Source organism: Cordyceps militaris, assembly GCF_000225605.1.
Source record: "Cordyceps militaris CM01 unplaced genomic scaffold CCM_S00002, whole genome shotgun sequence".
Taxonomy (NCBI): Eukaryota; Fungi; Ascomycota; class Sordariomycetes; order Hypocreales; family Cordycipitaceae; genus Cordyceps; species Cordyceps militaris.
In genome coordinates this window covers 2,894,745-2,913,664 of record NW_006271970.1, presented here as the reverse complement: position 1 = coordinate 2,913,664, position 18,920 = coordinate 2,894,745, and the positions used below count along the sequence as shown (strand labels likewise).

Here is an 18,920-nt window from a genome sequence, read left to right as displayed (position 1 = left end):
TAGAAAGGCAATCAGGGATTATCTGGAAAGGAAAATAGATAGAGATTAGCCCACATATATCCCAAGGATATGATTGATGAATTGACAAGAGAAATAATAATTACCTATCTTGCTGCTGCCAGTGTTTGCAACGGCCCATATCCTATACCCCCCTCAAAGCCATGGATCCGAGAACCAAGCTTTCTATTTGTTGTTGCTTGGTTTGAGTGTTCTCAAGAGCGTCCAGCCAGTTGATGCCGTTGATCTTGTAGTATTTGCGGACCTTGGTCATGTCTGTGCAAGCGGTGATGTTTTCATCCGTGACGGGCACATAGTCGCCCTCGATATTTTGACGCAGGTGCTTGGCTATTGATTCAGTTGCTGCCGGCTCTGGCTGTGCTTCTGTAGGAAATGTGATTTTGGCGACAAGAAGGTCCTTGGTCGTGGGAGAAATGCCGAAGCGGCGATAGGCCTCCGCAATCTGCGCCGCGTTAGAAGCCGCAAGAGACAATGCACGAATGGGCCATGAGAGTCAGATTCCTCACATTTTTAGACGAGCTCAGAGATACGACCGTCTCAGAGTGTACGTTGGGAGTTTGCAGTGCGCCATTAACAGACGCGTTGGCAGCTTTGAAGATGGCAGAAAGCAGCTGTATTCTGGACACGACCTGTCACGAAATGAAGACGGTTAATGCTTTATCAAGCCAAAATGACGAGTGAAAGTTCGTGAGCGGCAAGAGGGGCCGGACATACGACGGAAGCATCAATGAAGGCGTATTCAAAGTCGGTGTTGCGCGCCAAAAGCTGCTCGTGCAGGAATGCGGCGTTTTTCACGTCCTGAAAGAGAGCGACGTGGACGGTGTAGGTGTCGGGCAGATGCTCGAGTTTGACGATTTCTAGTTCCATGATGGAATTATTTGCTAGTTTGGCGCACGTTCTATTCTGCTGTATTTTGGCTGGCGTTTGCGAGACGGAGTTGTAACTGCTAGACCTAGACGCGAAAATAATGTGAGGGTCTGGCTACTGATGAGGGGCAAAAACTTCCCCTCCATGCGGGGTCCACGACATGCTGCAAGTCAAGTAGTCGGCGTAGATGCCAGCATATTTTTTTCCTTTTTCCTTTTTTTTCCAGAATAACCTTGCGAAATTTGAGAGCACAGCTGTATCGTACAGAACTAAAGCTTGTTCCCGGAAATCGCTCACTTGCAACCTGCTTGCAGGCTTCCTGATGGAGCGCTTTCTTTACAGACTATAGCGGAGCAAGCATGGCTTGGAGCTTGATCCTTCATCCTGTCATCCTGTCACATGGTGGTCACTCTAATACAAGTATAATTAGCCTCTAGAGACAACACCCTTTTCTGCGTTCTGCCTGGTGATGCTGCCTGCTGCCATTGGGAGCCGCAAAGTAAGCCAGCGTCATTTTACACAGTCCTTTTGCGGGCTTGGGTTCTTCAAAAAGAAATCACACGTTTCTTGAGAATCTTGTTCCTCTCGACCTCGGAAAGGAAATGCCTGTAGTCCGCTTCCATGGCAGTTATCATTTACTGCCTGTAAGCCCACCAGCTTCAATGGATGAATGAAGGAAGGGGCGGACAACTGCAATTGGGCGTTGTGATGACAAAAATTACAAAACAAAACCCTAAAATCAAGAATCTCAAATGAATCATGCTTTGAGCTTTATCGTGAGATTTAGAATGATGCATCGATGCTCCTTATCGCAGCATTTGTCGACTGAGGATGTCGCCCATAGCACATATCCCAACCCTAGTCAGTTGCAGGAAGAGCAATCACGAGACAGTAAAGGAGAATATACATTCTCGCTTTCTCCGGGAAGATGAGGGTCTGATGATAAGAAATCTTGAGTACCGAATCTCGACGAAATTACACCTTGGCAGCGCCTGGCGAGTAGGCACAAAGTGTCTTGTCGGACACCACGAGAAGGCGTAGGGAGGGATTAACATTAACTTAATAATGAAACCTTGATAGGATGGATTAATCCTCATTCGCCGAGCCAAATGTAGCGTTGACGCTTTCAAAGGCTTCTAGAACATGGTACTGTTTGCTAGCGCTACTAGAGCGTGAAGTGCAAGTACTTCTCCAATGGCGCCAGTCTAGCAAGGAACTAGGCAAAGTCCGTCACCAAGATCTAGATGCTGTTATAAGTTAACGAACCTTAAATGAATGACGGTGAAGAAAGTTGGTGTCGTCAACGATTCGGTTTAGGAGAGGTCATTTCGCGTGGGTTGGCTTCAACGTACCCGCTACCACGTGCGAACAAGGCTGAAGCCCAGGAACAGCATGAGCAAGGGGGTGAGGATGCTTTGTTGAATCTTGATAGAAATATAGAAATGAAGTCTCGGTATAAAGGAGATGATGCAATTTGCCGGCAGCTAGGATACTGTATAGTATGTAGTCTGGCTGCGTGTTGCGAATAGCTGCGTGTAAGTGCTGCGGCTCTCACGGGCAGCGCTGGGGTAGATTGGCAGCGAGATGTGCAAGCAGAGGTGCTTCTCAACAAGACATGGAACAGTAGCTGGCATTGACCAAGACAATGGTTCGTACATTTTTGGAATACGGGGGGCCCGGGGCGGGAAACCCCGTTTGAGGCCCTCTCTGGAGGCTCGGGTCGATGGGAGCGCCACAGGGGAGACCGGCCGATCCGTCACGATGATCAAGCTAGACATGGCCAAGTACCTGGCGTACCGATATCAACGGCCAACCGAATGACGATTTGACCAAGAATAGCTTTGACCGGGGTACGCGCTGGGAGCGAACCGTGAAGCCATCACGCTCGGGGTGGCAAAAGATGACGATTATCGCTCTGTCCGCGTGGATGGCATGGCTGGGCGAGATGATGGGGTCAAAGACAAAAATAGAGAATGAGTATTTAAAGAGAGCCAGGGACGGAAGAAGAATTGGCGGTTTCGTTCTGGAACGTTGATAATGAAAAAGACAGCCCATCGTTCAAGTCTGGAACGGCAGTGACACAAACACGACCACAACGCAGACACATACTGCTACAGACAGAGCCCAGGGGTACTTTATATGAAGCTCCCAGGGTGTACCACTGGTGCAATTGACAGGCTTTTCTTGATTGCATTTATCATTATTTTTCTTGATCCGGCCTGGGGTTGGTTGTTCCAAACAGCTCGCCTGCAGTGGACCAGACGCTGCACCTGTACCTCTACAGGCACTAAGGTACCTCCTACCTCAGGTATTTATAGCGCCGTCTGTTGTACGCTACCCAGTGTGCCACCCCCGCAAAGCGCCCGCAAAACGCCCGCAAAGGCGCCGCCATGGATTTAGACTCGGGCGTCGTCGACCCTCGCTCCGGCCTGGTAGTGGATGTGGGTGTTGGTGTGGGCTCAGCCGGTTCATGTTTCGCACCATCTGCGATTCCGCCAAACGGCTGCCACAGCCTCGTCGTCTCCAACGCCGCCCCCAAGTCATCCTCGCTCAGCGTCGATTCCTCCTTTCTTCAACAACTCGCCTGGCCTCCCGACCTGAATCCTTTTGCCGATCCTGGCCAGGCCATTGGCAACCTCGCCGCCGCGCCGCCCCCCTCGCATCCGTCGGCCGCACCACCTCGACCGTTTGTGCCCGCCGGTCTCACCGTCGACGTCAGCGCCGCTGCGCTACTATCCGCCGCCGCCGCACGCGAGTCCATTGGCTCCTCGACCGCCGCGAGCACCGTCTCGTCGCAGTGCAGCATCGGCCCCTGCTTCAGCGCGCGCGACTCGGTGAGCACTGCTGCCCTGACCTCGCCCAGCTCCACGGGCAGCAGCAGCGGCGTCTCGCCTCGCTCCTGCGCCGCAGGGAACAAGCCGAACGCCGCCGCCGCCGCTTCCGCCATGTCTGGCCGCCCATCAGCCAAGCGGCCGGTCGAGCGCGGCGAGAGCAGCGGCGAGGACAGCCCGGCGCACTCGGCCACCGGTAGCCAGAACGGCGCCAGATCCAAGGTCGCTCGCGTCGAGCGCAGCGTTGAAGACTTTTCGTCCGTGGTCAAGAACCGCCTGCAGTCTTATACACGCACTGGCCAGGCCTGCGACCGATGCAAGGTACGTTGCCGCTGCAGGCCCATTGCCGTCTGCCCTGCATATTGTGTCACACATTGTTGTCACACCTTGTCTTACAGATGCTAATCGCCCATATTTCTACAGGTTCGAAAGATTCGATGCGATGCCCTACCCGAGGGCTGCTCTCACTGCATAAACCTAAATCTCGACTGCTTCGTCACCGACAGGGTCTCTGGACGCACCGAACGCCGTGGCTACATGCAAGAGCTGGAACGCGATAAAAATGGCATGGTATCGCATATTCGGCAGCTCGAAAATCTTTTGTTAGAGAATGGACTCCAGGTCCGACCCTGGCAAGAAGAAAAGTCTAGCCCCGATGCCGATGCCGAAACCGCCGAAACCGCCGAGCAGCCGTCCCACGAGTCTCCGCCGTCCGGCTGGGCGCAGGTAGGATCTTTATGGGTCAAGAATTATACGAAAAAGCCCTCGTATTCTCCACGATTCCCGCGCAGCAAGCTCGAAACTCGCTCAGAGTCTAAAGGCACCCTTGCGGGCCGCAACGTTGCGCCACTCAATTTCATGCGAGGCACCAAGCTCACCTTCCTGGGCACGACCATTGACACGAGCTCATTCCCCATCGCAGATGTTGATGAGCCCGAAGATCCTACCGACACGACGCCTCTCTACAACAAATCCTCTCACGCATTTCTCCAGACCACGGCGGGTGTCAACCCACCTGTGCAGGTCGACTTGCCTTCGCGGCAGGAAGCCTTTACCTATGCGGAATGGTATTTCATGACTATGGGCGCTTTTCTCCCTGTTGTCCATCAGCCAACATTCATGGCACTGCTTACGCGAGTATACGATGAACCGGATTTTCAACCGAGTGCCGCGCAGATTGCACAGGTACACATGATCTTTGCGACCATTCTCTTCCAATACGGGGTGCGAAACTGGCAACAAGCAGACCAGCGCCATCACCTCAACGACCTCTCCAACAAGCACTTCCACTTTGCCGTCTCAAAATGGCACCAGTTGTTATTATCGAGAGAACTGGAAGCTGTGCAGGCCTTGGCTCTGATGGCTTCTCACGTCAGACAATTCCCCAAGCTAGGATGCGGATCATTCGTTGCGCATGCAGTGCTGCAGCGTGCCATTGACTTTAATTTGCATCGAAAATTCCAGCAAAAAGGCGAAAAGACCAATCTCATGAACGAGATGCGCAAACGAATGTGGTGGAGCATTCTCATGAGCGTTGTTTCCATCACTGGTCGCCGGGGATATCCTGTCCCTATCGCTGTCGAGGAAATCGATGCCGAGTTCCCAGAGCCGATTGCAGATGAGCTACTTAGTGACGAAGGAGTGGATATGTCGCGCACTCTCCCCTGTCCATTTGAGGCTGCCATTGCCGGGTTCAAGATCACACCCATCTTCATGGAAGTCTTTTCAAATATCCACAGCGTTCGAGGCGACCCGCAAAGTTATCTCTCCGTTGTTGAAGCGCTAGAAGAACAACTTGAGCTGTGGGAGTCCGAATTACCCAAGTCACTCCGGCTCTCCGACGACGCAGTCTTGGATTATCAAACGCTAGCACCTCTGTTCATGCGCACATATGTGCTGGAAGTTCGTCTATCTCTGCGTCATCCCGGTGTGGCAATGACCACAGACAAGCAAATCCTTGCGGCTAATACCCGCATTTGTGCTGAGACTGGAAGAGAGTACCTACGCGTTGCACAAAAAATCCAGCAACTCAAATGCCTGGATACAACTTGGTACACAGTCTCCTTTGCCTCTGCATGTATCTTTGCCGTGCTGGTCGCCCAGTGGGAAAAGAGATTTGAAACCACAGAGGACGAGTTTTCTTCCTTGCAAAAGGACATGGCCAGCTGGATGTCAATATTAGAAGATATCGGCGCAATTCTTGGTGTGTATTGCTTCATCCATCACCCTAAACGCAGCTAACAGTTTTCCAAGGTACCAAACAGAGTATTGCGGACGAAATCAGGCGAATCATGGAGCGGACCCTTGGCTGGATTCGACATGACATGGACCACAAAGAAGACGAGAAGAAGGGGATGAAAACGAAGCCAGTTTCTGGCAAAAACAAACAGCCCCCCAAGTCTCAGCCGAAGGGGAGACGTCGTTCCGACTCACTTCCACGGAAGCAATCGCGCAAGCCAACCCACCCACATATTGAAGAAAGCGGACACACGTCCCTACAGGCTGCGCAGCAATCTCAGCCGCAGGCAGTGACGCAAACACTAGCTGACACTCAAGCACCAGCTGGTGATGTTGTGAATGCTGCGAACGCAGATGGCACCAACAAAGGGTATTTTCCTGGGCAACCGATGGCAACACAGCCAAACTATCAACCCATGGCATATAACGGGCCTCGCCAGCAAAATCCGAGTCCCGCTGGGTATCAGGCTGATGCGGCGATGCTGTATAACAGCCCATCAACGGATCTCTCACCGATGACGGATTCCGTGCCCACCAACCGTCTGATTGCATTCGCCTCTCCCGCAAATCAGCACATGCCGGCGTCCAACGAAGCCGAGTACATGTGGAATGGGCGCGGGAACACCTGGCAAGACTGGACGGCCGCGATCGCGGATACGGATGACCGCTACAGCGCCAATGCTTTGCTGACCCTCGGGGGCGGTCCGATGCAGCACCAAGGAACCCAGCCGATGGATTCATCATTCATCATCGGTCAAGGCAACTCGCTGAGCCAGCCAGGCGGCGGCATTCACCAAGCGGCCCAGCCGGGACAGACGTGGCCAATCATGATGTTTGACAACAACTCTGCAACCTCGGGATAGATTGTCGTGGACGTGGATTGTGAGTATGATGTGATGTCGAAACTACTGGCGCGTCGGAGCTCAACACTATGCGATACTTCGATTGCCGCAGCGGTGGGAGGCCCGTGGATGGTGGTGTGTGCGTGGGCAACCAAGAGCGAGCAAAGATCGTTTTCTTTTCTTCCCGGGGTAACTTCTTTTTTCTTTTGGATGGCGCATCTGGTTTGGGAAGGAATGATAGTTACAATGGCGCTCATCAAGATACCACAACTTTCAAAGTACATGATAATGTACCACTACTTTACAAGATCCTATTACATCAACATTTATTATATTAGAACATTTATCTGAATACTGCAACGTGTGACAGGGGGCGTTTTTGATACTTTTCATGTGGAGCAATATGATGCGAAAAAAACAATGTGATGCGAAAAAGGGAAAATAGCTGGCACATCACAACTGCCCATGTCTGCATCCTCGCGGCATTCTCGTCCCACGCTTGACCAAATAAGTCTGAGACGTGCGGGCATTTTTTTTCAGCTGTGCTTCGGCCAATAAAGCAGACGTCGTTGCTAATAATGCGGTCTCAGCCCATGCACTTCAGCTCAGTTCCTCATGCGTGGCGCCCACGCTACGTGGCACCCGGCCCGGTACTAATTGGCCATCCATCGACAGCCGATCCGTCGCGAGTGGTTGCGGGAGGGGCCGCCGTGCCATCCAAGATATCGGCCCCAGCTACTGCCGCACACTAATGCAAGCAGGCTCCATGCGGGCTCCAAGGGGGAGGATCACTCCGATGCTCGGTATAGACGCGGGAAGGGGAGCGAAGGAGTACATACGATGAATGTGCGAGGTGATGCTGGCCAGCGGCGAGGCTGTCTCAGGCTGCTGCAGGAAGCTGGTATACCCTGGCACAACGATGCAGGTAAATGTACTTTGTACGGAGTACGGAGAGTCAGTTAGGCAAAAAGGGTGGCACGCCCTGCGGCAAGAGCAATAAGTCCGGAGGAGTGCGGCCTCTACGAAGCTCCCCTCTCTTTCTACCAAGTATTCTACAGCCAGATTGTAGGGTCCGATAAACTTCATTTCCAACGGCGAACAGACCAGCATGGCGCAACCGATCCCGCAGCCCAAAGGCGTGCCGCTCCTGGGCAACATCTTTGACATCAAGCCCAGCAACACCTGGACGTCGCTGAAGACGCTGGCCGAGACGCACGGCGAAATCTTCCAGATCAAGATCCTCAACAAGACCATTGTCTTTGTCGCGAGCGCGGCGCTGGCCGAGGAGGTCTGCGACGAGAAGCGCTTCCGCAAATTCGTCGGCGGACCGGTCGTCGAGATCCGCGCCGCCGTGCATGATGCCCTCTTCACGGCCTACGACCACGAGGCCAGCTGGGGGATCGCGCATCGCATCCTCGCGCCGTACCTCGCGCCCGACGCGTTGGCGCAGTGGCACGGGGAGATGCGCGACACGGCGCAGGAGATGCTCGACGGCTGGGTGACACGCGGCGGTGTCATTGCGCCGTTTGAGCAGCTCGCGAGGCTGGATCTCGAGACGGTGACGCGGACGATGTTCGGCCAGCGGCTCGGCGCGCTCACCGGCCCGCCGCACCCGATGCTGCAGGCCATGGAGGATTCGACGGCCGAGTCGGTGATGCGCCCGGCGCGGCTGCCGCTGCTCAACACGCTCCTGTACGGGCGCAAGTTTGCGGGCGCCGTTCGCGTGCTGCGCGAGTACGCGGCCGACGTGGTCCGGCACCGCGCGGAGAACCCCACGGACCGGCAGGATATGCTGGCAGCGATGCTGGCGGCCAAGGACCCCGTGACGGGCGTGGGCCTGACCGCATCGCAGGTCCTGGACGAGGTCGTCACAATGGCCATCGGGAGCAGCACGTCGCCGTGTCTGCTGACCATGGCCGTGTACCTCCTCGTGCGCCACCCGGCGGCCGTCCGCCGCGCGCGCGACGAGATTGCCGCCGTCGCGGCGGACGGGCCGCTCGAGCACGCGCACCTGGACAGGCTCGACTACGTGGGCGCCATCCTGCACGAGGCGCTGCGGCTGTCCTTTGCCGCGCCGGGCTTCAACATTGAGCCCATCCCGACCGCCGACAAGGCGCCCGTGCTGCTCGCGGGCGGCAAGTACCAGGTCGCGCACGACCAGGCCATCATCCTCGTCATGGCCGGCATCAACCGCGACCCGGCCGTCTTTGAAGACCCCGAGGCGTTTCGGCCGGAGCGCATGCTCGGGGAGAACCTGGCCAAGCTGCCGCCCGGCGCCAAGAAGTGGTTCGGCAACGGCAAGAGGGAATGCTTCGGCAAGGCGTACGCGTGGCGCTCCAGCGTCCTCGTGCTGGCCATGATGCTGCGCCAGGTCGACTTTGAGGCGGCGGACAAGGACTATGTGCTGGCAAGGGACGGCTGGTTCAACTACCGGCCCGTGGGTTTCAAGGTGAAGGTCAAGGCGAGGGCTGATGAGTGATGTTGGATGAGGGCGCCGACGAAGTCAACCGAACTGGAGAATAACCGTCGAGAGTAATTACTTAAGAATACTGCCTAATGATTGAGATTCAATAAAAATGATTTTATGAATTTTGTTGGTGATGAAAGAGTGCAAATTCCTTGTACGCGTATTCTCGTGCTACTCGGCGGTTCAGCCGAGATTCTTCCGCCATAGGTTAGCTTCATTTATCCAATTGTCGCGAGCAAGCAAGGCCAGGCGTGCCCGCATTCATCGCCCAAAAAACGACCTGCTAAAAAGAAGCTTCACGAACACCTCTTCGCGAACGAATCCTGCATCCCTCACATCGGAAACTTTGGTCTGATAGCTTGTTCCGACACGACAACCCGCGACAATGGGCAAGAGGAGACGCGGCCACACCGACGTCGAGGACGTGCTGGCTCGGCCGTGGTGCTACTACTGTAAAGCTTATCCTTTCCCAGCGCTGCGATCTGATGCCCCGTCGGGAAGAGGAGCAGCTGCAAAAAGCGACCTGGTATTGATGACTGACGCTGGCGATACTACTAGGCGAACGAGACTTCGAAGACTTGAAGCTCCTCATCTCCCACCAAAAAGCCAAACATTTCAAGTGCGAACGATGCGGTCGCCGATTAAACACCGCCGGAGGTTCGTCTCGAGCGCCAGATTTGTCCTCTCGCGAAGGGATTTGCAGCAGAAGAATGCTAATAGAGTCTGTTGATCAGGTCTCTCCGTCCACATGAACCAGGTGCACAAGGAAACCGTCAACCAAGTCGAGAACGCGCTGCCGAACCGCCAAGGGCTCGACGTTGAAATCTTTGGCATGGAAGGCGTGCCGCAGGAGGTGCTGGACCAGCACCGCACGCGCATCATCCAAAACTTTTACCAGGCGCAGGAGAGCCGCCGCCTGGCGACCGGCAACCCGCTGCCCGGCCAGTCGTTCAACAATGGCCGCAAGAAGCTTCGTTACGAGACGGCCGAGGCCCTGCTCCAGCGCCTCGCCGAGTGGCGCGCGCACAAAAAGGCCGGCACGCTGCCGCCGCTCACTGCTGACACCTCAAACACCCAATTTGTATGTTCTCTTTTGCTTCCTTCCATCTTCCCAGTCTCCCCCACCCCCCCCCCCCGCCCCCCCTGCCTTTTGCTAGAAATGGACTAACTCCTCATGTCCCAAGGGAAACACCGACGGCCTGCCACAGCGCCACGCCACGGCCGGCGACGACATCGATCAGCTGATCCGGTCGGCGGCGGCGGCGGAGCCCGACAGGAGCAAAAAGGAAAAGGACGGCAAAAAGTCGCGGCTGGTGTACGATGATGCCGAGATTGGCCCCGAGGAGAGAATGGCACAGCTGCCGCGGTACGCGTACCAGCCTGCCGTTGCTGCGTAGGCTGTACGTGGCGGTGGGAGAGGAGCCAGAGGCAGGAAACGTGCATGGTGAATAAGTGACGGACTAAGTCGACACGACTTGATGATGAGAAGGGTGGAAATGGATACCTTGGACCATGGCGTTTTCATACTTTGGGATAAACAGGAACTCTTTTCTATGAAGAAAGTAGCTCATGTACTATAAAAATGACAAAACGAGTGCATACATATTTTCATCATAAAGCATAAAGCTGGACACGGCCTCACATGGTGACAGGATCAAATACGGGTAGAGACGGGAGCTCCGCAAGTACATGGACAAGTATATATATTGTCATACATACCGTTTCATCTCTTTTCATAGACGAACAAAACGGCTAAATATCCCACAGCCTGAACAGGTACTGTCCTTATTACACGAATAAACAGACTCTCATCATCCGGGCATTTGCAGTAAGCGCCGTTGACCAAAATTGCCCGCCTCATCTATTGCTTTTCGCCAGCTTTTGCGCCATACAAAGCCTGCCATTGTTTTCGTCATTGTCTTTTGCTTTTTCGTTGCTGTCCCACGCCTGGTTCATTACTGGACAGACTTACAACCATCTTTTCTCATTGCTTGGTAGTTGGTAGTGCATTGTATACAAAACACAGAGTTATCCTAGCCAGCTCTCATGCCGAGGGTAATTGCAACGACATCTCTCCATAATTGGCGTTACTCAATTAGCGAGAGAGTTCTTACCGGCAGCCTTGCTCTTGGCAAGGGCGCCAGAGAGACCAAACTGTGAGGCAATACCGTTGATACGGTGAGTGGCGTTGAGGTTCTTGGCAACCACGATCTGGAAGCAAGTGGCGGAACCTTGTCGGGAGGCGATGACGGACCAGGCGAGGAATAGTTCCCAAATCTGTGGAAGATTAGTCCAAGTTGCTAATAGAGGAAGAGACGGAGTAGACATACTCTGTACCAGCGCTGGCCATACTTGGCGGTAATCTCATTGCCGTTGCCAACCCAGTTACGGTACCATCTCCAGAGGGTAGCAGAGTAGTGTACACCGACAGTGTCGACGCTGTATAAGATTAGTTTCCAGGCTCAACAAGGCGAAAACAACAAGAGTAGTATTGACTTACCTCTTAATTTCGAAACCAGCTCTCTCCAGGGAACGGGCATAATTCCAGAGAGGAGTAGAGGCATCGGCACCACGGAAAATGTACTTGTTGAGGTAGAGACCCCAAATGAGATCCTCGTACTGCCAAGCCTGACGGAGACCGGAGAGCTGAACGTACATGAGACCGTCGTCCTCCAGCATGTCGTAGCATTGGCGGAAGAAACCAGTGAGCTTGCGAATACCGACGTGCTCACCCATCTCGATCTGGGAGATCTTGTTGTACTTGACTTTGGGAGCGTCGCGGTAGTCCATGCAGAGAATGCGCGACTGATCCTCGGGGATGCCAGCCTTGCGCAAAACATCATTGCCCCAAGCGGCGCCGTTCTCAGCGATGGTGATACCAGTGACCTTTGCGCCGTAGTTGAGACTGGCAAACTTGGCGAGTGTACCCCAGCCAGAGCCAATATCGAGCATTGTTTCACCCTCCTTGAGCTCGAGCTTCTCGCAGACGACGGCCAGCTTGTTGTCCTGGAGCTCTTCGAGGGTTTCTTCCCGGGTAGGGTCCGAGATGATACCGGAGGTATAGATCATGCGCGGGCCAAGGAACCAGGCGTAGTGATCATTGCCGTTATCGTAGTTGGGGCGAATCTGCTCCATATCCTGGTCCTTGGTGTGGAAAAGCACGTCGCGACCAAAGGTGCCGAAGATAAACTTGAAGAGGTCGAGAGTGAAGCTGAAGTTGGACCAGTCGTGGCGGTACTCGAGGACGTCGAGGATGTCGCCGTTGACGTCGACCTTGCCGGCAACGTACATCTCGGAGAAGGTCTGGATGGGGACTTTGGAGCGGCCGCTCCATTTGACCTTATCGGCAGCATCCTTGAAGGTGATGTAGGACTCAACGGGACGGCCGGGGAGCTTAGCATTCTCGTTGGTGCGAGGGCTGAAGGCGGACTTGAAAGCCCAGTAGGCGATGAGAACGGGCAAGGTGGTAATCAAGCCGAAAAAAATCTTGGTTTTGATGCCACCACCAATGAGACGGGCTAGGAACCAGGGGACGGCAATGAACAGACCAACGAGGACGATGTTGGAGAAGCTCTCGTTTCCAGGACCTTCAGCAGGCAGCGGGGCATTGTGAATCGTCGGGAACTAATATTGAGACGGCGAGATTAGCGGGGATGTTGGGCTGACTGTAATAGCTGTATGTGTTGAATCAATTGAGTCGGTGAGAGGAGGGACAGGTCGAAAATTTCTTGCGCAGCGTGTGCGGTAACCGAAGCTACTGCTGGAAGGAAGGAGAGGGGCGATGGCGGCGCGGGTAAATGAGCTCACATCAGTGACGGGGACACCGCAGTCCTGGGCCTCGAAGGCGGAAGGCGCCTGCTTGGGGGTCTTGATGTAGTTGATGTTCTCCTCGAGATGAGGAGTTTTGGACGCCATGGCTGCGGATGTTGACGAAGCAAGCAGTGGCAAGAGTCTGGGGGAGGGAAGGAAGAAAGGAGGACAGGAGGGTCGACACAACGGCACATTTATTAAAGAGGTTAGTACGGAGCCTGGAGCGAGCTCAGGAGAGCCCAAGCCCAATATTAACAGGTACCTATCTACTACCTGGTACCTTAGTACAAATTAGCTTACTTGCTATGGGTACTTGATATTATCTGGCCTGTTCACTGTATTTGGCCATCTGAACAGACCGTCAAGCTTCTGGGCCCTGCCAGTGCTTGCTAGCTTCCAATTCCAGGGCTCTAAATTGTTGACCCGGGGCTCCGCAACCAGCCTCTGGAAAATGACTAGAAAAAAGGGAGAGGGACTTGCATGCTGGTAGTTTGTACAAATTACGAATTACACCGCTGGAATTGCAGCCTGTGCCCTACCTAGCTAGGTAGGTACCTACCAGGTACTGACGGTATTACTGGTTCTAGGCTTCAGATACGGGGTGCTTATGTAATTTAGGTACAAGGCATGAAGCTTGAAAGGCCAGCAGCCAACAGTTCCTTTGCAGCACCAATCTGGCTCCAACTACAATGAGGCTTATTTAGTAGTCAATCTGTAATTCGTAATTCTGCGTCATTTGTTACATGAATCCATCCGGTTCCCCTCGCCCGCCTACCGGTAATTTTTAGCGATTTCTGTTTTGGTGCCCGCACAACTCCTATTATATGTAATAAATCTTGGTAGACCTGATCAAAACCATCACCACCAGCCAATGTTGTAAGCCAGGGCCTAGCGCAGACAATTGCCGAGACCTGGTCATCAACTACACGCATCCAACCACGTCTGAACGAGTAGTCTTTCGTCTTTGACCCTTAATTTCCCAAGCACAGGACACAATGGCAAGGAAAAACGGATGATGCCCGCAATTGCTCAATTGCTCTCCCAGAACTAACTAGGGGCGATGCAAGTTGATGGCATTGTGGGGCTCGACCTGGTGGTGTGTTGTCAGGACAACCACCCAAACCAAACAACAAAGACAAAGGACGTCACTGGGAACTGACATGCATGAATAAGCATTTATTGTTCATACAACTTCTAATAATACACGGCAATTCGATTATTCCTCGCTCTAGTTCTTCAGTCCGCGATACCCCTTCGCCTTTTTTGTTTTTTTTTCGCCAGCCATATCACAACCCCTATTGCATTTCAGTCTCCTGACCTTGCATACTCTTGCCTCGACGACCAGCAAACACTGCACACTACGAACTGCTGTGCACCACTTTCCTTCAACGCGCTCTTCATGTGCCGAGTCCGTCAAATCGATTCGATAGTTTGAGGCTACACTTCGATACGTCTTATACGACATCAACCAGCAATTTTGATTTTCGCACAAGACGAGCGAAGCACCATGGCCGATGCGCAGTCGTCTATCACGGTCGCGAGTGAGTTGTTGCTGGTAACGCCCAAACCTGAGATTACCGAGACGTTAACGACCCCCCAGTTCGCGTTCGGCCGTTTACGATTCGTGAAGCAGCACAAGTGTAACATATGACCCGTGCCAACTGCCACAACCGCGTGCTAATAACAGCTCCATAGTCACCGAGCCGAAGACAATACACTTTTCCTTGGCGATGGCTCTCTCGCAGGAGCCCCGGCCCCCAAGCTGCATCAGCGTGGCATTCGAAATGTCATCAAAGTTATGGATGAGCGCTGCCTGTAAGTCGCCTTGCTTTCATTTGCGGCCTTCCAGCTAACATGCACTTCAGCGTCTTCGATCCACCCGAGGATAGTCCAGTGCACAAATTCTCCCGATCCGTTATCCCCGCCTCCAAAAAGGTCAAAGATCAGATTTTTGCTTTCGATCGTGTCTTTGACGAAAACACGACTCAATCAGACGTCTACGAGGGCACAACCAAGAACCTTCTCGACAGCGTTCTAGATGGCTACAACGCTACTGTTTTTGCTTACGGCGCCACGGGCTGCGGAAAGACGCACACCATCACGGGAACACCACAGTCGCCAGGTATCATTTTCCTGACGATGCAAGAGCTTTTTGAAAAGATTGAAGAGCGCAGCCAAGACAAGTCAACCGAAGTCAGCCTGAGCTACCTGGAAATTTACAACGAAACTATCCGCGACTTGCTAGTTCCAGGAGGCAGCAACACCAAAGCTGGACTGACTTTGCGCGAAGACAGTAATCAGGCAGTGACCGTCGCCGGCTTGACAAGCCATCACCCCAAGGATGTGCAGGAAGTCATGGATATGATTGTCCAAGGAAACGAATACCGCACAGTATCTCCGACACAGGCCAACGCCACTTCTTCTCGATCTCATGCCGTTTTGCAAGTCAACATTGCTCAAAAAGATCGAAACGCCGATCTCAACGAACCTCACACAATGGCGACACTCAGCATTATTGACCTCGCCGGCTCGGAACGAGCATCCGTCACAAAGAATCGCGGCGAACGTCTGGTAGAAGGAGCCAATATCAACAAGTCGCTTCTCGCCTTGGGTAGCTGCATCAATGCACTTTGCGACCGCCGCCAGCGCGCCCATGTCCCTTACCGCAACAGCAAGCTCACACGACTGTTGAAGTTTTCCTTGGGCGGCAACTGTAAAACCGTCATGATTGTTTGTGTTTCTCCTTCTAGCGCCCACTTTGACGAGACCCAAAACACACTTCGTTATGCGAACCGAGCCAAGAATATCCAAACCAAGGTCACTCGAAACGTCTTCAACGTGAACCGCCACGTCAAAGACTTCTTGGTCAAAATTGACGAACAGATGGCGCTCATCACTGAGCTCAAGGCTCAACAGAGAGACTCCGAGAAGATTGCCTTTGCAAAATTCCGCAAACAGTACGATAAAAGAGATTCCGTGGCTCGGGAAGGAGTGCAACGTCTGCGCACAGCCTACGATAACGCCGCCGCTGATAGGCAAGAACGCATCCAAAACATGAAGAGACTTAAAGGCTTTGAGAGAAGGATTTCGCTCCTGACTGGTTGGGTTGCAGCTTTTGATGCAGTGTGCGAGCAAAGGGGCGACAAGGGCCCGATGCCTGACAATCTATCTGCCGTGCGCAAAACTGCCCAGGGTATCTTGATTGAGTTGGAGCATAGCCGTCAGCACATCCATCAAAAGCTCGAGCACTCAACTTGGGAGCGTCACATTGACACCGCATTGGCCCATAGCATCCAACAGCTGCAGACCACTGAAGGCTCCGATACTGGAGAGATTAATGACCTCAACCGAGAAGCGGAGCTGATCAAGGCAAATTTTGGTCGTGAGGCTTACCACGAAGTTTTGGAGCAAGAAAAGGTCGGCGATGCAGCAATGCTGCAGATGCTACTAACTGCCCAATTCGAAATTCTGACTTCGCTCTCTGATATCTTGGCTATGGACGAGCAGAGTGCGGTAGCACACGCAAAAGAGGTCTTTATCAAATTATTGCAAACTGGCTTCTCTTCAGCATCACAAGTCGTTAAACCCGATGGTTCTATCCCCATCAGAGACTCTACTTCCTTTTTGCAAAAGGGCTCGGTGAAGAAGAGTTCTCTTTTTGGCCAGGGGAAGCCCTACGAGGCTCCTGTGCTGGCTGCAACGGAGCCAGCAGAAAATACCGCCACCAGCCCTCTGAAGGCTTCGCCGAGAAGACGTAAGGTGCTTTCCTCGGCCAAGAAGGCTGTCGCTTTTACACCAGTCAAGAAGGTCAAAAAGAGTGGCGTGAGGTGGCGTGATGATGAGACAGAGGAGGGCACTCTGGAGGACTTTGAAAAGACGCCTAAGAATCTTAAAAACAGGTCACCCGAGAGGCTAATGGAAGCCGCGCACATTATCGAGCAGCCTGTGGAAGAGCTGAGATTCTCGAGCTACGATCAAGCTACGGAGGATGAATCAACATTGATTATCCCCGAGGCGACCAGCTTTGCAAAGCCCAGCCGATTCCAGGCGGGATTTCTCAGCAAGTCGTCTCGACCTTCCATGCTTCCGGCTGGATCACCATTACCCCAGCCACTCACGCTCGGTCCAAGATTGTCGTCAAGCTCTCCAGAAATGGAAAACGGCTCGCCCCTCCGATCACTCGATGCCGCTAAGCGCGGCAACATGTCGCCACCGCCATTGACGCAAGGGAATGGAAACAACCCTCAGACCTCTTTGCAGACCATCGTGGATGAGAACTGCCCTCCATCATCCGGCGCTTCCGGGTCCGACTCCGAATCAAGCTTGCTCGACCCGCGTAAGCTTCGCAATGCTATGAACTCGGCCAAGAAAGAACTGCCTCGTAGAGTGAGTGCTCTTGCCCCGGCAACTGCATCTGGCCCGCGACGCATGTCTTCAGTTGGGTCAACCATAGTAGAGGGTGCAAGGGCTCGTCCCAGCGTGTCGAGTTCTCTAGCGAGCTCAACAAATGGTATCTCACGACACCGTCGAGGAAGCTTGGAGCGAAAGCGGAATCCACCTCTGTCGTGCTCACCAGAATGGAAGGAGCGCAACCTCACTGCTTCGCAGGCTAGGCGGATGAATCTTGGCGGTAGTGTTCGCCTCGAGAGTACGGGCTCCAGCCCAAGAGATCAGACGGGTAACCAAACTCGCCGCGTCACTATCAGTGTCGGTGCGCCGGTTTCGGCTCTCCGTCGACAAGAAAGCAAAGGGAACATGAATCTGCGATGAAGTAAATATTACGACCTGGCGTTATGGATTGATTTGTTTGATGGCACTTTTCTGCCGCGGACGGGCTCTATTCGTCGTGGAACCCCCGAATTACTTAACTTGCTGCTGGCGTTTGGACATTACTTTTGAGGCAGAGGGCGCTGAGAAAATTAGTTTCTGCTCTTCCATTGTATAATTTGTACCCACGAGACTTTTTATGAGAATATTAAGATCATTCTAAATGAGTATGAATCAGTTGCTGACCCTGTTGTCGCTTCCATGGTGACGATGCACAGTGCTACCGCGGCCATTGCACACTGTGGCTCGGATATGTCTCCACACAAATTTGTACGTGGAGCCGACATCATCGACAGTGCTTCCGAAAAGTCGCCTACGAAGCGGCAACCGACACGCTGCAGCTTCAACGTACACGCATGGACGAGGCAGCAGGTGCCGGGTCGCCACGTTACGTTCGTAGCCGCATCGGCAATGCCTGCGATGGTTGCAAGGCACGCAAGGTCAAATGCGATGGTAAACTCCCTTGCAGCTACTGCGCAGGACGGCACCGCAGCGATAGTTGCCACTACTCGGCGCAACGCCGCAGACGGAATGCCACGGCGACGACGCATGACGCTCACGGCACAACGACGCCGCCTGGAACTATCGCGACAGGTACGGCGTCACCAACGCCAGATTTGCAGCACCAGCCGCCCCCAAGACCTAGCGGCCGGCCATCGCCGCATGTAGAAGAACGAGACGCGAGCCAAGGGACAGTATCCAGGGCGCGCAACCGCGGCCAAGCTCGGCTCAGGCGCCAAATCACAACTACGAAAGCATCCCAGAGGTCCGAGACCATGAATAATGGGAGGCGCAACATTGAAGCAACACATCACCAGCCTACCGAGGCAGCGGAGGACGACACCGAAGTTCCGCGCGAAGCCCGGCTCTTGCGAGACGCACACGGCAAGCTCATCTTTATTGGAGACTGCGCGCCGCTTTCCTTCTTTCAGTCTGTACGGCAGGTCGTGACGAGCCGCGTGAGCCCGCACGCCTTTGCGCCGCAAACCAGCCGCTACTCTGTGCTGGAGAATGCGCCCG

The 18,920-nt window shown here is 53.8% G+C and overlaps 7 protein-coding genes across 7 annotated transcripts in view; 5 read left to right on the top strand and 2 right to left on the bottom strand.

The window, feature by feature from the left end:
• Positions 1-142: 142 nt before the first annotated feature.
• Positions 143-885, bottom strand: CCM_02841 (Kinase binding protein CGI-121; the record flags this gene model as incomplete). Its single annotated transcript, XM_006667993.1, has 3 exons — positions 143-460; positions 525-647; positions 733-885. 3 exons carry the CDS (start codon positions 883-885, stop codon positions 143-145), a joined length of 594 nt encoding a protein of 197 aa, XP_006668056.1.
• A 2,390-nt stretch (positions 886-3,275) lies between these two features.
• On the top strand, positions 3,276-6,817 carry CCM_02840 (C6 transcription factor FacB; the record flags this gene model as incomplete). Its single annotated transcript, XM_006667992.1, has 3 exons — positions 3,276-4,037; positions 4,140-5,919; positions 5,961-6,817. 3 exons carry the CDS (start codon positions 3,276-3,278, stop codon positions 6,815-6,817), a joined length of 3,399 nt encoding a protein of 1,132 aa, XP_006668055.1.
• A 1,087-nt stretch (positions 6,818-7,904) lies between these two features.
• Positions 7,905-9,275, top strand: CCM_02839 (cytochrome P450, putative; the record flags this gene model as incomplete). The annotated part of the gene is made up of 1 exon (XM_006667991.1): positions 7,905-9,275. One exon carries the CDS (start codon positions 7,905-7,907, stop codon positions 9,273-9,275), a length of 1,371 nt encoding a protein of 456 aa, XP_006668054.1.
• A 373-nt stretch (positions 9,276-9,648) lies between these two features.
• CCM_02838 (C2H2 finger domain protein, putative) lies at positions 9,649-10,660 on the top strand (the record flags this gene model as incomplete). The annotated part of the gene is made up of 4 exons (XM_006667990.1): positions 9,649-9,789; positions 9,848-9,920; positions 9,998-10,344; positions 10,421-10,660. 4 exons carry the CDS (start codon positions 9,649-9,651, stop codon positions 10,658-10,660), a joined length of 801 nt encoding a protein of 266 aa, XP_006668053.1.
• Positions 10,661-11,354: 694 nt separating this feature from the next.
• Positions 11,355-13,178, bottom strand: CCM_02837 (Cyclopropane-fatty-acyl-phospholipid synthase; the record flags this gene model as incomplete). The annotated part of the gene is made up of 4 exons (XM_006667989.1): positions 11,355-11,540; positions 11,594-11,702; positions 11,764-12,887; positions 12,996-13,178. 4 exons carry the CDS (start codon positions 13,176-13,178, stop codon positions 11,355-11,357), a joined length of 1,602 nt encoding a protein of 533 aa, XP_006668052.1.
• A 1,402-nt stretch (positions 13,179-14,580) lies between these two features.
• On the top strand, positions 14,581-17,686 carry CCM_02836 (kinesin family protein; the record flags this gene model as incomplete). Its single annotated transcript, XM_006667988.1, has 5 exons — positions 14,581-14,614; positions 14,674-14,713; positions 14,769-14,888; positions 14,939-17,459; positions 17,540-17,686. The coding sequence occupies 5 exons, from the start codon at positions 14,581-14,583 to the stop codon at positions 17,684-17,686; spliced, it is 2,862 nt and encodes a 953-aa protein (XP_006668051.1).
• Positions 17,687-18,101: 415 nt separating this feature from the next.
• Positions 18,102-18,920, top strand: part of CCM_02835 (Fungal specific transcription factor) — a gene marked incomplete at both ends in the record, with an annotated part of 2,685 nt that continues 1,866 nt past the window's right edge. The window contains 2 exons of the mRNA XM_006667987.1: positions 18,102-18,170; positions 18,197-18,915. Coding sequence (XP_006668050.1) covers positions 18,102-18,170; positions 18,197-18,915 — 788 coding nt within the window. The remainder of the gene's footprint in view (positions 18,171-18,196; positions 18,916-18,920) is intronic.